The following is a 15,442-nucleotide window of genomic DNA, read 5'->3' as shown; positions in this document are numbered from 1 at the left end:
GCACACGGGCTTAGTTGCTCCGTGGCATGTGGGATCTTCCCGGACCAGCGCTTGAACCCGTGTCCCCTGCATTGGCAGGCAGATTCTTATCCACTGTGCCACCAGGGAAGTCCCTCCAATCCACTTTTTAAAAATTTATTTTTATTTTTATTATTTTTGCGGTACGTGGGCCTCTCACTGTTGTGGCCTCTCCCGTTGCGGAGCACAGGCTCTGGACACGCAGGCTCAGCAGCCATGGCTCACGGGCGCAGCCGCTCTGTGGCATGTGGGATCTTCCCGGACCGGGGCACAAACCCGTGTCCTCCGCATTGGCAGGCGGACTCTCAACCACTGTGCCACCAGGGAAGCCCCCTCCAATCCACTTTTTATACTGCTTTCAGAATGACTGATGTTTTGAGACAGCACAGACAGCTAAACATCTTTCCTGATTTGAAACTCATCAGTGACTCTCCATGGACTTCAGATAATATTTATACTTTCTAACATGGCCCGTAAGATATTTTATGGTCTGACTTTTTTTCTCATTTCCTATTATGCCTTTTTCTTTTCTTTTTTTTTTTTTTGGCCTCGCTGCATGGCATGTGGGATCTTAATTCCCCAACCAGGGATTGAACCTGTGCCCCCTGCAGTGGAAGCATAGAGTCTTAACCACTGGACCGCTAGGGAAGTCCCTCCTATTATGCCTTTCTAGTTATTTTCAGTTCAGCCATCCTGGCTGCCTTGTGGTTTCCAGACATGCTAAGCTTTCTTATGTCTTTTGGCCTCTGCATGTGCAGAAATGCCTCTATCCCAGGGAGCGTGGCCAACTCTCCTTCAACTCGAGCTCAAGCCACCTCTTCCTGAAACTTTTCCTGTACCTCCACCCCTCTTCAGCCCTGGGCTAGAGGGGGAATCCTCCCTTCAGCTCCTTCTCTGAAGACCCATTAACGCCCCTGCATAAATCTGATGCCCCTGTAGCAACCATAATGCCATCCTCTCATATTTACATTTTCTGCTTACATTCTGCCAACCAGTCTATGAGTTTTTTTGAGGTCACTGGGTAGTGTTTACCTCTAGAGTGCTTGTACATATTTGAGGTTCAGTAACTGTTGAATACAAGAAAGGATCCAGAGGGGCTACCTAGCAGGAGCTACTGGTTAGCATTAAAGATAATGCACTTAATTCATAAAATGAACTAGAAGTTGAATATCCACCAATGGTAAAATGGTTGATTATGGTACATCCATATTGTTGAATATTTTGCAGCTATTATAGGAGTTGGAATGGTCTGTACTAAACTAAAAAGAAGTCTGTGATATATTATTAAGGGAAAAATGCATTAAAAATTTTTACTATATATAAATAGAAATGTGTATATATGTTTGCATATGTTTGTATGAACAGAGCACATATGGAAAGATATGCTTCAAACTGCCAATGTTGGTTACAGTGAACTTGCTTTGTTATTGTAATAAACAGTCAACAGGTAAAAAGTAAGCAATGGTATTCAGAAATTAATTTCAAAACCAGATATGAACCTGTAGACAAACAAGAAACATAGGAGATAGTGTACAAGAATAAGTATTACTTTAGCAGCCTAGGAAATGTTTACAAAAGTGGAGATCTTTTTGATTTTGGTGTGTGTCTGTTGAAAGCTTATATATGCGTAAAATTAAGTCTGTAAAGATTTGGAACAAAATGTTAATGGTAATACTGTCTGGTTGGTAGATGATTTTTATTTCTGCTTTTGGCTTATCTGTGTTATGTAATTTCAAAACAATGAGCACATCTTATTTTCATAATAGAAATAACATTATTTCTAAAAACAGAAGATAGTACATAAAAACTGGTACCATTATTAAGCTGTTATCTGAATACCCAAGACTTGAAAAAGCACCAGTAGTATGAAATGATTACAGAATGAATCCATTTGAGAACAGCAGTTGCCACATAACATTTTTCTTCCCTTCTTGTAGCAAAGATTGAAGGAAGAGAAGGAAGCCAAGCGGGCTCGTCTGGATGGGAGACATGACTACTTATTTGCGATTGTAGCTTCCTGTGTGGACCTCAACAAAACCGAAGTGGAGGATGCCATTCTAGAGGGGAATCAGGTGCGATGCATTTGAGTTCTCACTGACTTGATTATGGAGGGCACAACTGGCGTTGTCCTATGGCAGGGTCTGTGCTGGGCCTTAGGGAAGGGTGTCTGTTTCAACATGCTCAGGACCCTATTCTGGCTTGGTATGGGTGGTGGCAGAATGAGCTTGGGCTCTCCAGCTCTCCATGTTGAGTGGGGTATTTAGAATTGACATTCTGACAGTGATGTCTGTGTCTCTCTACATCCAGTGAAGCTGGGCTCAGGCACCATTTTGGAACCTGAGGTTAGAGAACAGAATCTTGTCTCAGCTGCTGATTTATCTTGTTTTTGTTTTCTTTTTTTTTTTTTTGAGTTTATCCTGTTCTAGCCTGGGAGATTAAATGTGCCATACTTTTCTGGCTTTGGCTTTGATTTGGCAGCTGAATCTGGTTTCTTTTGTTCCTGACCTGACTTCCATCTTCTGCCCTGATATCCCTTCAAAGCCTGGGGTGTGATTTAGTTGGTGGGGAGACCAAAATACGGGAAGATACAGTTTCCTGGGCAGGAAGGAAGGCATTCCAGGAGCTGTGATGTTTCCTGAAGTTTTTTTTTGTTTTGTTTTTTTTAAAACTTTTTAGGCATTAAAAAAGAAATAAAGAGAAGAAAGGAAGGAAGCCCTTTTTGTTGACAGGGATGTCACATTGTTGATAATACTTTTTAGTGATAGGCTTGTAAATGTTTGACAACCAGCTTTGGGCAAGGGGAAGGAGGAGGCACTAGTTTGAGCGTTTCCTGATTCTGTGGAGTAAATATTCCCACCATGGCTGATTCCAAACTACCAACATGATGTTACTAAACACCGAGTTGGGAGGAGTTGTGGTCAGTTGGCTGTCCCAAGCCTGTACGAGCCGGCTGTAGCCCTCTACTGCTTTATCCCTTCCTGCAGTGCCACTTGGGTAGGGTTAATTGGGGTCAGTGGACCAATTCAGGGTGGATAACACTAAAATAGTTAAACTACAGAATGAATCAATTAGGAGTTGAGGAAATGTCCTTTTCCTTTTTCTCCTCCTCATAGCTAACATTTATTGAATATTTACCATATGTCAGTCTCTGTGCTGATTTTTATCTATTATCCCATTTAATCTTCGTAATACCAGGAAGTAGATAAAATTATTCCCCCCAAAGGAGGCATAGAAGGAGACAAGTTCACACGGCTGATTCAGGCGTGGAGAGATAATTGGATTTGGGATAATGCAGATGGAATAACTGAATACAAGCTCTGAACTGTAGGACACTCTATGCCGTATTCAGGACCCAGAAATGTCAGGACCCCGGAGGCTTAAAGACAACATCCTGTATCAGGCTTACTGAGCCAGAGGGTGGGGAGAGGGCGGGGAGGGAGGTTTTTTTTTGTTTTTTTTTTCTTTTTTGCGGTACGCGGGCCTTTCACTGTTGTGGCCTCTCCCGTTGCGGAGCACAGGCTACGGACGCGCAGGCTCAGCGGCCATGGCTCACGGGCCCAGCCGCTCCGCGGCACGTGGGATCTTCCCGGACCGGGGCACAAACCCGCGTCCCTCTGCATCGGCAGGCGGACTCCCAACCACTGCGCCACCAGGGAAGCCCCTGAAAACTATGTTTTTTAAACAACTCCCCATCCTCCCCTCTCCCAGCCTCTCTAGCAACCACCATTCTACTTTCTGTCTCTGTGAATTTGACTACTTTAGATGCATCATGTAACTGGAATCATACACTGCTTGTCTTTTTGTGGCTGGTTTACTTCACTCAGCAAGATATCCTCAAGGTTTATCCATGTGATAGCATGGGTCAGAATTTCTCTCCTTTTGAGGCTGAATACTATTCCATCATATGTACATACCATATTTTATTTATTTATTCACCTGTCAATGAACAGTTGGGCTGCTTCCACCTTTTGGCTACTGTGAATAATGCTGCTGTGAACGTGGGTGTGCAAATATCTCTTCAAGACCCTGCTTTCAATTCTTTTGGGTATATACCTAGAAGTAGAATTGCTGGATCATATAATAATTCTATTTTTAATTTTCAGGGAAATGCCACACTGTTTTCCACAGCAGCTGTACCATTTCACATTCCCACTGACAGTGCACAGGGTTTCAGTCTCGCCACATCTTCACCAACATTTGTTATTTTTTGGTTTATTGACAGTAGCTGTCCCCAAGGATATGTAGATTTTATCATTTCTCTTCCCATTTGAATTCAAAATTGTGCTACTGACTGTTTTAAAGGAGTGCTCCCATCGGTAGCAGGCCAGCTGGCAGACCTCTAGATGTACAGCGAACCTCATGGGTGGGACTAAGTTGCTATAGGATGGAGTACTCCGTAATTATACGTGTTCTCATCATGGCGGTTTTCTGCAGTTATTGGAATTGAATATTACTTATCTGTCGTGTGTTAGACCGGGTTTTGAAAGGTTTGCGCTCTCTTTCTGATCTGCAAATGGGTGAAAAATTATACACTCATCTATATATATATATTTTTTTGCGGTACGCGGGCCTCTCACTGTTGTGGCCTCTCCCGTTGCGGAGCACAGGCTCTGGACGCGCAGGCTCAGCGGCCATGGATCACGGGCTCAGCCGCTCCGCGGCATAGTGGGATCTTCCTAGACCGGGGCACGAGCCCGCGTCCCCTGCATCGGCAGGCCGACTCCCAACCACTGCGCCACCAGGGAAGCCCAACACTCATCTCTATTTATATCTGCCTTTAACAGCTCAGCACTTTAGGAAATCAGCCAATATGGAGAGACAGTCTTTTTCAAATGTGTGTATGCCACAAATATTTTTATGATTAATCAACGCACTTCTGTGAATTTAGTCTTTACTGTGGTAAGATACTTAGTCTTTCATGGTTTTATGTTAAAAAGATATGATCCTTTCTATATGGTTTGCTGAAGTCCTATGCAGGTAAGAAAGATGATAGTAACTGCTGATTTAAACGTGGTTTCTGATTCAGTCATTACTTTGCCTTTCCTTTTTCCTAGATTGAAAGAATCGATCAGCTTTTTGCTAGTGGAGGTCTTCGTCACCTCGTGTTTTACTATCAGGATGTGGAGGTAGCGGAAACAGGTATTTAAATTTGATGTGACATAACCCAGAAATGTGTTGTTAGATTGATCCAAGTATGGCATGAAGCAGGAGGCCACTGGGAGCACTGACCACTTTTACCTTGGTCGGGTGGGACGGGTGGGGAGTGGTGAGGTGTGGTGGGTGAAGCCCAATGGAACAGGTTCTGTTTTCACCCCAAGCAAAGCACAAATGGTGGTGGGTAAGTAGCCTGGTTGTTCTAACTTTATTTGGGATATTTTGTTTTCCTTTTCAGGCTGTGCTGGCAACTGGAGAATAATAAAATAACTTACATTTTGAGACTTCCCTTCCTTACATGTTAGCACATTCTGTGCAGTTATGTTCTAGAACTTCTTTTGGGCATCTGCTTCTTTTCTATTTCTTTTTAGCATAGGAATTGTTGCCAGTAACAGTAGTTTTTTAGTTAAATATCGTATCATGTTCATTTTCTGCTGACTGTGATTCAAAGGAATAATATTGAATGACAAGTTTAGCCATTTTCACTTAAGAAAAACTTGCAAATCTTCATGTGGGTTCAACTGGCATATCCCATTCTACTTTTATGTGAATTAATGCAATTTTAAAGCCAAACTAGGGACATAAGCAAATATATTATGATTATATTAAAATCATATATAGGGTCAATCCCTTTATGACCTCTTGGAAGAAAAGGAAAATAGTTATCGCTCTTGGCATACAGTATGACCATGGTTTTTGTTTAAAAATGGAGGAAATTATGCACGCATAAGTGCCTGGCATTTTCCCAAAATTATCCGTTTTATATTTTGTGGTCAGAAAGGGCACTACATTTTGAGTGAAAAAATCAGAAGACAAAAATTTTAAATTATATCCCAGATTGCAAAACATAAGCTCAGGTGAATAAGTTCACCCATGAACGACACTGGGTGAAGCTGGCCTTTGTGTGTCAGTCTTACATTGAGTAAGAAAGATTCATGGACGTAAACACAAATGCAAGCTTGTTCTTGTTTCCCACTCTCCTTTAAACCCTTTTGGTAGGAGTAGCTTTTTTTCTGACCTTGAATTGAAATCCAGACAACCCCATGAAGTTTTCTAGATATTCTTAGATAAGAAAAGTGCCCATGGTTGTTTCCAATTACAAACACAGTTTCAATTCCGAAGCTAAAAATATCCAGTTGATCAAAACTAGTCGATCTAAAGTTAAATCTTCTCTACTCTTGGCCCTCCCTCTTCCTTCCATCCCCCAACACCCTTGCAGCAGGGGCCTCTGAAGGTCAGTGTTTGCAGTGGTGGAGGAGCCTACCGGTCTCCTTTTCTCCCTCAACTTCTCCTTCCACCCCTTGCCCAATCATGTTAATCATAGTTTCTGACTGAGTCAGGCTTGAAGCAGGGCAGAGATTACAGCTAAGAGGTAGCGGCAAAGGTTTTACTTGACTGACATCTGTCGTGAGCTGACTGGCCTGGCGTTCTCTGGGCCTTGCTCAGATGGGAAGACTGAGGCACAGAAAGATTAAGTAACTTGCTCCAGGTCACGTGGCTCGGAAGCTCAGCCCGAGATGGAAACCCCGGGAGACAGACTGCAGAGCCCACGTCACCCATCACTATGCCATCCTACCGCTATAGCAGCCTCCTGACTCTAGTGATACTGCAGGGCCAGCTGGACCAGGACAGCAGGAGGTGGAGGTTCTGGAGCTCTGTAGTCAGAACAGGTTTTTGATGTCGGCTCTGTTGGTGTGTGACTTGGCGCGGGTCACCGCTGCTCTCAGGGTTGTAGGGAGTTTTAATAATGTAGACACGGTGCCAAGCAGAGGGCCTCACACAAGATACACGCCAATAGATGCTGTCTCCTTCCTCACCCTTTCTCCCATGAATGATGACTTTTGTAGCTCCAGCAAGAAGCTGCTCTGGACCAAACTCTCTTACTCCGGTTTCTCCCATTCCGGTTTTTGCCTGGAGCAACAGTTCTGAAATGAACTGTGGTCTGCAATCGAGCAGATCCTTTTATTTACTTTTTATTATTTATTTATTTTATTGACATATAATTGACTTAGTTTAGTTTCAGGTTTACAGTGCAGGGATTTGATATTTTTGTCCATCGTAAGATGATCACCATGCTAAAGAAGATCCTTTTAGGATCCCTTTAGGCCTCAGGCTAGAGGTTGTCCAAGAGGTGGAGCTTCTAGGGCACGTGGCTGAGTCAACATATCAATATTTTAACAAGGAAACTTCATTCTAAGAGGCGACCACATGGAAATAGTATTCGTAAAACTAAAATTCTTTTGCATTTGTAGGGCAACTTGGCTCTCCAGGAGGAATAAATCGTATTTCTGGAAAGATTAAAAAACCTAAGGTGTTCGTGACGGAGGGAAAAGATGTTGCTCTTACTGGGGTTTGTGTATTCTTCATCAGGACCAACCCTTCCAGACCCATCACGCCTGAGAACATTCATCAGGTAAGAGGCAACAGCAATCCTTTATCCCAAATTACCAAAAATCACATAAATTCTACCAAAATATCCTTTCCCATGGAAACAACCATCGTATTAAGTATTTAAAACTACTTTCAAAGAAGTATTTTAAAAGCACTAAAAGCAAGCAATTAAGAGGACAGTTCCTTAAAACCTGTTGAGTAAGAGGACTTAATATTCAATTTATTAACAAAAATTGATATAACATTGTATCTGTGAGTGTGTGTAAAACAGTGAGGTGTTTCCTTTTAAAAACAATTCCTCTACATCATTTACTAAATGGCATATTTCTTACATTTAAAATAAGATTTATTACAGCAGAAACACCCTTGAACAACACAGGTTTGAATTGTGTGGGTCCATTTATACACTGATTTTTTTTCAGTAGTAAATACTACAGTACTATATGGTCCACGGTTGAATCTGAGGATGCGAAACCAGGGATAAGAAACTGTGGATATGGAGGGCCGGCTATACGTTACACCCAGATTTTCCAACTGCTCGTAGGGTGGGAGACCGTAACCCCAGCATTACTCAAGGGTCTTCTGTATAACTTTATTTTTTTTTGCAAAACAAAATGCATCTGTACAAATCTCCCCTTCCTTCAGTGGGTGCATTATCTACTTGGAGCAAATAAACTGGTAAACATCTGGTATTCTACTTATTTCATGCTTTTATTTTTATTTATTTTAAAATCTTTTTAAAAAATTATTTATAGTTATTTATTTATTTTGGTGCGTTGAGTCTTCGTTGCTGGGCGCGGGCTTTCTCCAGTTGCAGTGAGTGGGGGCTACTCTTCGTTGTGGTGCACAGGCTCTAGGCGTGTGGGCTTCAGTAGTTGTGGCTCGTGGGCTCAATAGTTGTGGTGCACGGGCTTAGTTGCTCCGCGGCATGTGAGATCTTCCTGGACCAGGGATCGAACCCGTGTCCCCTGCATTGGCAGGTGGATTCTTAACCACTGTGCCCCCAGGGAAGTCCCCATGCTTTTATTTTGATGATTGCAATTTAGAAGAGTATAAATCTTATGTCTTAACTAGGTGTCAAAATAATAATTTACTGGATTGAGAGACAATATACAAACAGACCATCTACCAAAAGACTTTGACCAACAACCCACAGCAGTCTGCCCAGGAAATCAACCTCCCTTACCTGCAATAAACAACACAGGTAGCCAGACCACTGTGTCAACCTGGTAGGAAGCCAGCTAGCAAATGAATTAATAACTCCTCTAACAATTGGTCAAAATGGCCAGGACTTGATTCATGACTGCCAGCCTCAATTTTTGTCTGTACTTTCAACATACTTCCTTGGGGCCAACCAGAGAAGGCCAAATGTGCACCCTTAACCAATCACATAGGATGCCCTGCTTCTAGTGAGCCCGCCTTCAGCTTCCCCAGGCCAACAACCTCCCCTCAGGGCCCACCTGAGCCTCCCTTTTCTCCACTAGGAAGCTTTCCCACTCCTCTGCCTGCTTTTGAGTCTCTGCTGAAATGCAAGTGATGGTGGCCGACTCCCTTGCTATTGCAAGGAATCAATTCTTGCTCTGAATAAACAGCCTTTGCTTTTCTCATTTGGTTGGTCTTCATTTACTCCCATAGGATATTTGGTTAATGAACACCATCAGAAATGACTCAGTAGCTAGGTTGCAGTTGAAGATACTTTTTACCATAAAGGTTTTCCCGATTGTTTTGCAGGAGGTGAGCTTCAACATGCTTGACACTGCAGACGGGGGTTTGCTCAACAGTGTGAGACGTCTGCTGTCGGACATCTTCATTCCTGCTCTCAGGGCCACAAGCCACGGCTGGGGTGAGCTCGAGGGCCTTCCGGAAGCCTCCAGCCTTCAGCACGAGTTCCTGGGCTCCCTGGAAGGCTTCGTGAGCGTCCTGGTCAGTGCACAGGAGAGTTTGAAGGAGAAGGTAAGAACAAACATGTTATTCCTTCAAAACATATCTGATGGTGAACAAATCAATATGTAAGTGTGTAATACCTAGAGGGTCTTGATTCCACTACTTGCAAATCTTGAAAATATTTTGTGGGTGTTTTTGTTGCCCCCTGAAGAGGTGGCGGTGACTAGATTTAAATTCCTATAATTTGGAGTGATGGGTGCATTAGGGGTTCCACAGAAATGTTGGCCGCAATGGAGGGTTTTACTCTGTCATGTCAGATGTTGGACTGCAAAGAGAAGAGTATGAAGTGCTTCTGGTATTGCTCTGCAGCCTAGAAGGAAAGGAATTTGGAGCCAGAGTGTGGTGTGTGGTGTGTGTGTGTGTGTGTGTGTGTGTGTGGTGTGTGTGTGAGGGGGGTGGTTAGTGATAGGTGTGTGCTGGGGGAAGATGGGGGGGTGATGGTGGGTAGGGATGGGAGGAAGTTTTGAAGAGGAGGGAGAAGGAGAGATGAATTGACATATCTAGAGAGAGTGGGTTGGGTCCTGTAGTCCAGCCAGTGACCAAAAGGGCCTTTGAGAATCAGTTTGGCATTTGCGCGATTTAGCTTCAATAAAATTTGTGCCACCTACAGTAAACCTGTGTTAGTGATTACCTGGGGTAGACAGTGGTGGATACAAACCGTGATAGATGACAGCCCAGGGCAGGCATGAGTGGGAGATAGAGAAATGGATCCCATTAGACCAATGGCCATGTAACGTTCACTGCTCTCCAGGGAATACTGAGACCTTTTGGGACCTATTGGGATATTGGCAGGGAGGGATGCTATAGGCCTTCTAAAGGATGTGGGATGGGGGAGTTGACTAAATGTTATCCAGACAGGGGCAGGATGATTCCAGCTAACATCATCTGAGTTCTGTTTGCAATTAACTATGATGCAGGCCATCCTAAATGCAAGTTGAACCAAATTAAATAGTTGTTCTACTGAAAAGAGTAGTGTTTTCATATGGTTCCACTTCATACTGTGGTAGAGGTTTTAAAAAATGTGGGATGGAACCTCATACAGGAGAGAGGCAGTGCCACTTCATGAAGCCTGGAAGCCTCCCCTGTAAAACCAAGGAGAGGTCCAGGAGGTGTGGCAGACGGAGGGTGCAGTGTCTGTCAGGAGTGAGGAGTGGGGGGGCTGAGACCTGAATTGAGAGACTCACAGGGCCAGGTGCACTCTTACCAGAAGGAAAATGTCCTCATCAAATATTGAGGTGTTTTGGGGTTATGTGTGTTTAAAAATATCCTAGGTTTCTTTGTCAAGTCAAAATCCAACACACCTCTTTTCCTACCCCCCTCCACCTCTCCCTCCTGAAATGAATCTGTGTATTTGCCATTGAACTTGCTAACCGTATGGAATTTTTTGCATAAGGACATGAACGTCTTTTCCTCTGGTTAGTTTCCAAAAAGAATGTGATAGATTAGAAATTACCCTTCCCCCCCGTCAATTTTTTTGAAGGCCCCCCACTTTCTTTGGTTTCATGAGTTGACTACTTAATTTCCAAGTTCCCTATCAGTTCTCAAATTCTGTGATATTATGTCTCTCTCTCTCTAGTTCACTGTTTGGTTTTTTTTTTTTTTTTGACCCAAAACTTGACCTCAGAACCAGTCACCTCGACTGGTGTGCTCAATGCAATACGTCTCACTGTGTTTTCAAGGACCTTTCTCAGGGATCAGATAGTTTAGACTAGAGAGAATCCCCTTCAGATCCTTCTGGATCAGTCAGAAGTGTGTGTGTGTGTGTGTGTGTGTGTGTGTGTGTGTGTGTTAAAATAGCATCATCTGATTTTTTAACTTTCATTTTAATTAGGTGAACCTTCAAAAGTGTGACATATTTGAACTGAAAACCCTGAAGGAACCTCTAGACTACTTGACTCTAGCTAATAACCCTGAGACTTTGGAAAAAATAGAAGGTTGTATGAAAGTATGGATCAAACAAACAGAGCAGGTAATTTTCAGAAACCAAACATCAGAAACTAGCTATCTGAACACTGACTAGTTCAGATGCCACGTTACTGAACCAGCCAGTGGAAGAAGGTATGTCACATCCCATTCCCATTTGCCTAAGTATTTTACCACAAGTCACTAACAAGGTGACAGGTTCAATGCAATTTTAATTTATAGTCATTAGTTAAGAGATAGTAAGAATTCTAGGAGATGAAAGTAAATAACTTTATATACTTATATAACTAAATGACTGCACTTGGCCAATTTTTTTTCTGAAAGGTGTAAGTTACTTTGGAGAGAATCTCTCTGTAGAAGTACAAGAAGCTTTCTAATTCAGTGTGTCCTCCAAAACAAAGCTCAAGACTTAACCTTTAAAAAAAATATTTTCAGGGCTTCCCTGGTGGCGCAGTGGTTGAGAGTCCACCTGCCGATGCAGGGGACACGGGTTCGTGCCCCGGTCCGGGAAGATCCCACATGCCGTGGAGCGGCTGGGCCCGTGAGCCATGGCCGCTGAGCCTGCGCGTCCGGAGCCTGTGCTCTGCAACGGGAGAGGCCACAACAGTGAGAGGCCTGCGTACCGCAAAATAAATAAATAAATAAATAAATAAATATTTTCAGAAAAGTCCCAAGTGAAGCTGGATGTTACATCAATAAGGAAGCATAATGGAAATTAACCAACTGAAGGCATGAGGGCTTTCCAAGGTTATTGTTCTCTGAGGTTCTAAGTGAATAGCCAAGGAGACTTTCTGAGGTCACGTCCTCCGAAAGTTCATGAAAGCTCCTTTAACAAATAGTTTTCAGTTAGAATAAGTCAACTAAAATTTTGCTGAAATTAAAAAAATGGATACATGTTAGGTTAGTAAAAGGCTGTCATTTGAAGCATGCAGATGAATAAAAATATGTCACGATTCAGATAGCAGAATTCACTTCTTTCCTTATATTTTGCTTATGTATAACTTTTATATCTCCAGCCCTACTCACTGGTTCATGGGCCTTCTGTGCACTTGCAGGTCCTTGCTGGAAGCAATCAGCTACGGACGGAAGCGGACGACCTTGGGCCCCGAGCAGAGTTGGAGTACTGGAAAAAAAGACTGTCTAAATTTAGCTACCTTCTGGATCAGTGGAAGAGCCCAGATGTGAAGACTGTGTTGGCAGTGCTTGCTGCTTCCAGGTCGAAACTTCTGAAGGTTGCTTTTTGCTTTATGAAGTGGGAATGAAAATTCTGTATGCATATGTCATGGAGGAATTAGGAACAGAAAAATGTCATTCTACCTCTATGAAAACAACTTTAAGATTGGATTATACTGTCCTTTTATAATTTTGGATACTGTGGAAATAGCCTTTGCATGAAAGGTATTTGTTAGCTGGTGTACATGTATGTACATGTATGTATATGTATCATTAGAGGGTCCTGCAAGTCATTAAGATGTAACATAATTACATGATTAAATGTATATTATGAATTCAAACCAAAGAGGAGTAGTAATAATGAAACCTTACCTTATCTATTTTTTTTTTTTTTTAGCACTGGTATATTTGTTTCATATCCCTGTGTAACAAATTACCCCAACATTTAGCCACCTGAAACAACAAACATTATCTCATAGTCTGTGGGTCAGGGATTTGAGTGCAGCTTAGCTGGGAGCATCTGACTTGAGATCTATCCTGAGGTTGCAGTCAGGGTGTTGGCTCATCTGAAGGCCTGACTGGGATTTGCTTCCAAGTTGCTTATGTGATTGTTGTGGGATTCAGTTCCTTGCTGGCTGTTGGCTGGAGGCTCCCTTCAGTTCTTTACCATAGACAATATGGGAGTGAGGTGCAAAATGGATTCAGCAGTCTGTGGAGGAGAAAGGGTGTAGGTTTAAATGGAGGTGCTGCCCTCTTGAGGCTTTGTCCTGGTTATTGAATAGATGTCATAAGAGAAGGCCTGGAAGAGATACATTTGAAAATTTTGTCAAAAAATTTAAATTGCTCTTCAGTGTGGCAATGCCCCCCACCCCTCTGGATTCAGTTTTATGTGAGATGCATAGGGCAGACTGAAAGTCTGACCCATGGGACTTGTGATGACTTTTAGCAGCTGTTATAGTGGAACTTCCTCTATTAATAATTGCATTAAAATTTCTTTCCTGTACTGTGCTTAGACTTGGCGGGAGATGGATATTCGAATCACTGATGCAGCTAATGAAGCAAAGGACAACGTCAAATATCTGTACACACTTGAGAAATGCTGTGACCCCTTGTACAGTAGTGACCCTGTGAGTTAGAGATTTCTACCCCCTTGGTGTACTGATGACCCTTTCGCACTAACTGAATTGAGTGTGGAGTTTTGGTTCGTGAATATTACAATCTGTTGGAAAAGTCTTAGAAACTTCTTTTTATTCTTAAGAAAGTTATATATATATATATATATATATACTTGTCTATCTACTTCTGTGTCTCTCTCTATATATCTATATATATAATATTTATATCATATATCTGTCTATCTAGCATCTATTTATCTATCCAGATAAGATGGACAGGACATGCGACGTTATATTTTAAAAACATTTATTGCATATTCCATTTCCTATTAAATATTGCAGTTGACATCCTGGACTATACTCAAATAACTGTGGGAAGAGTTATTGGCTCATTCTTTTTCTTCTTCTTTTTTTTTAATTTTAACTTTAGGATGTGCCTGTTTTTATTTATTACAAAATTAACTGTTAACACAACTTCCTTGTCCATAACAGAAAGTTAGTGTTTCTTGCATTGAAACAAAATTTGATTAACTGTGTGTGACTAGATAATAAAAATAAAATTACCCCTAAATATATTCTATTTATGTAGAGTGATAGATAATATTTTAAAAATTTAAATAAAAATCTTTTACCTAAATTTTATTCTAATGAAGTAGGAAGGATTAGCCTATTGGAATTTTGCTGAGTTTGATATCTGTTTCCCTGAAAACTTTTGTGATGTTTTCCAGATGTCCATGATTGATGCTATTCCTGCACTTATAAATGCAATTAAAATGATCTATAGCATCTCTCATTACTATAACACCTCTGAGAAGATCACGTCTCTCTTTGTAAAGGTAAGTGCATAGCATAGAGTCCATGGTCACTTAGATTTCTTTGCCAATGGTTAATTTTTTTTTTTTTTTATAATTAGAAATTACCATGGGACTTCCCTGGTGGTCCAGTGGTTAAGAATCCACCTTCCAATGCAGGGGACGCGGGTTTGGTCCCTGGTCAGGGAACTAAGATCCCACATGCTATGGAGCAACTAAGCCTGCATGCTCTAAAGCCCGCAGGCCACAAATAGAGAGCCCATGCGCCACAACTACCGAGCCTGCATGCCACAACTAGAGAGCAGCCTGCGCGCCACAACTAAGACCCAACACAGCCAAAAATAAATAAATAAATAAATATTTAAAAAAAACCCATAAATCTTTTTTTTTAAAAAAGAAATTACCACATTGGTGCAATCCAATATCTATGTACCCTACAATTAAAAGAAAAAGCTTAATCTCTCAATAGAGAGAGGAGGCTGATTCTAGCAAATCATAAGGCATTATTTCCCAAAGTAATTAATATAATAAATATTGTATTATTTATATATATATAAAAATATATATTTATATTTTTTATATATAATAAAAATGAAAGAAAGATTCTTTTAGAATTTCTTTCCTTATTTTATTTAGCACATGATTTCTATCTATTGGGTAAATTTTAATTAAGAAAAACTATATTTAACTGGCTATCTTCAGTTTCGTATTTTATGTGCCACTGCTCCAAATTTATTTGATGCCACAGTTGTTTACTTGGTGTTATTAGAACAGTAATCATGGTAATAAGAGCCACTTGCAACGTTCCAGTAATCCATAAAGCAATTATAATGATTCTGCCCAAAACCATAACGATATTTAAACCTTATGTCCTAACTCATAAGTGTTTATGGTGAGCATTGTTGCTTTTTC

At 41.5% G+C, this 15,442-nt stretch overlaps 1 protein-coding gene across 1 annotated transcript in view; it reads left to right on the top strand.

Annotated features, from left to right (window-relative positions):
- The first annotated feature begins 1,677 nt into the window (after positions 1–1,677).
- DNAH5 (dynein axonemal heavy chain 5) overlaps positions 1,678–15,442 on the top strand; it is a 205,660-nt gene continuing 191,895 nt past the window's right edge. Inside the window, exons 1-9 of the mRNA XM_022581405.2 lie at positions 1,678–1,686; positions 1,956–2,090; positions 5,073–5,157; positions 7,425–7,585; positions 9,295–9,516; positions 11,339–11,476; positions 12,486–12,662; positions 13,617–13,730; positions 14,447–14,554. Of these exons, the coding sequence (XP_022437113.2) occupies positions 1,678–1,686; positions 1,956–2,090; positions 5,073–5,157; positions 7,425–7,585; positions 9,295–9,516; positions 11,339–11,476; positions 12,486–12,662; positions 13,617–13,730; positions 14,447–14,554 (1,149 nt within the window). The remainder of the gene's footprint in view (positions 1,687–1,955; positions 2,091–5,072; positions 5,158–7,424; positions 7,586–9,294; positions 9,517–11,338; positions 11,477–12,485; positions 12,663–13,616; positions 13,731–14,446; positions 14,555–15,442) is intronic.

This window comes from Delphinapterus leucas, chromosome 3, assembly GCF_059928025.1.
Source record: "Delphinapterus leucas isolate spDelLeu-1000000601 "Yukka" chromosome 3, BTC_Dleu_Yukka2, whole genome shotgun sequence".
Lineage (NCBI taxonomy): Eukaryota > Metazoa > Chordata > Mammalia > Artiodactyla > Monodontidae > Delphinapterus > Delphinapterus leucas.
The sequence above is the reverse complement of the archived record's forward strand: the minus strand, read 5'-3'. Positions and strand labels throughout refer to the sequence as shown.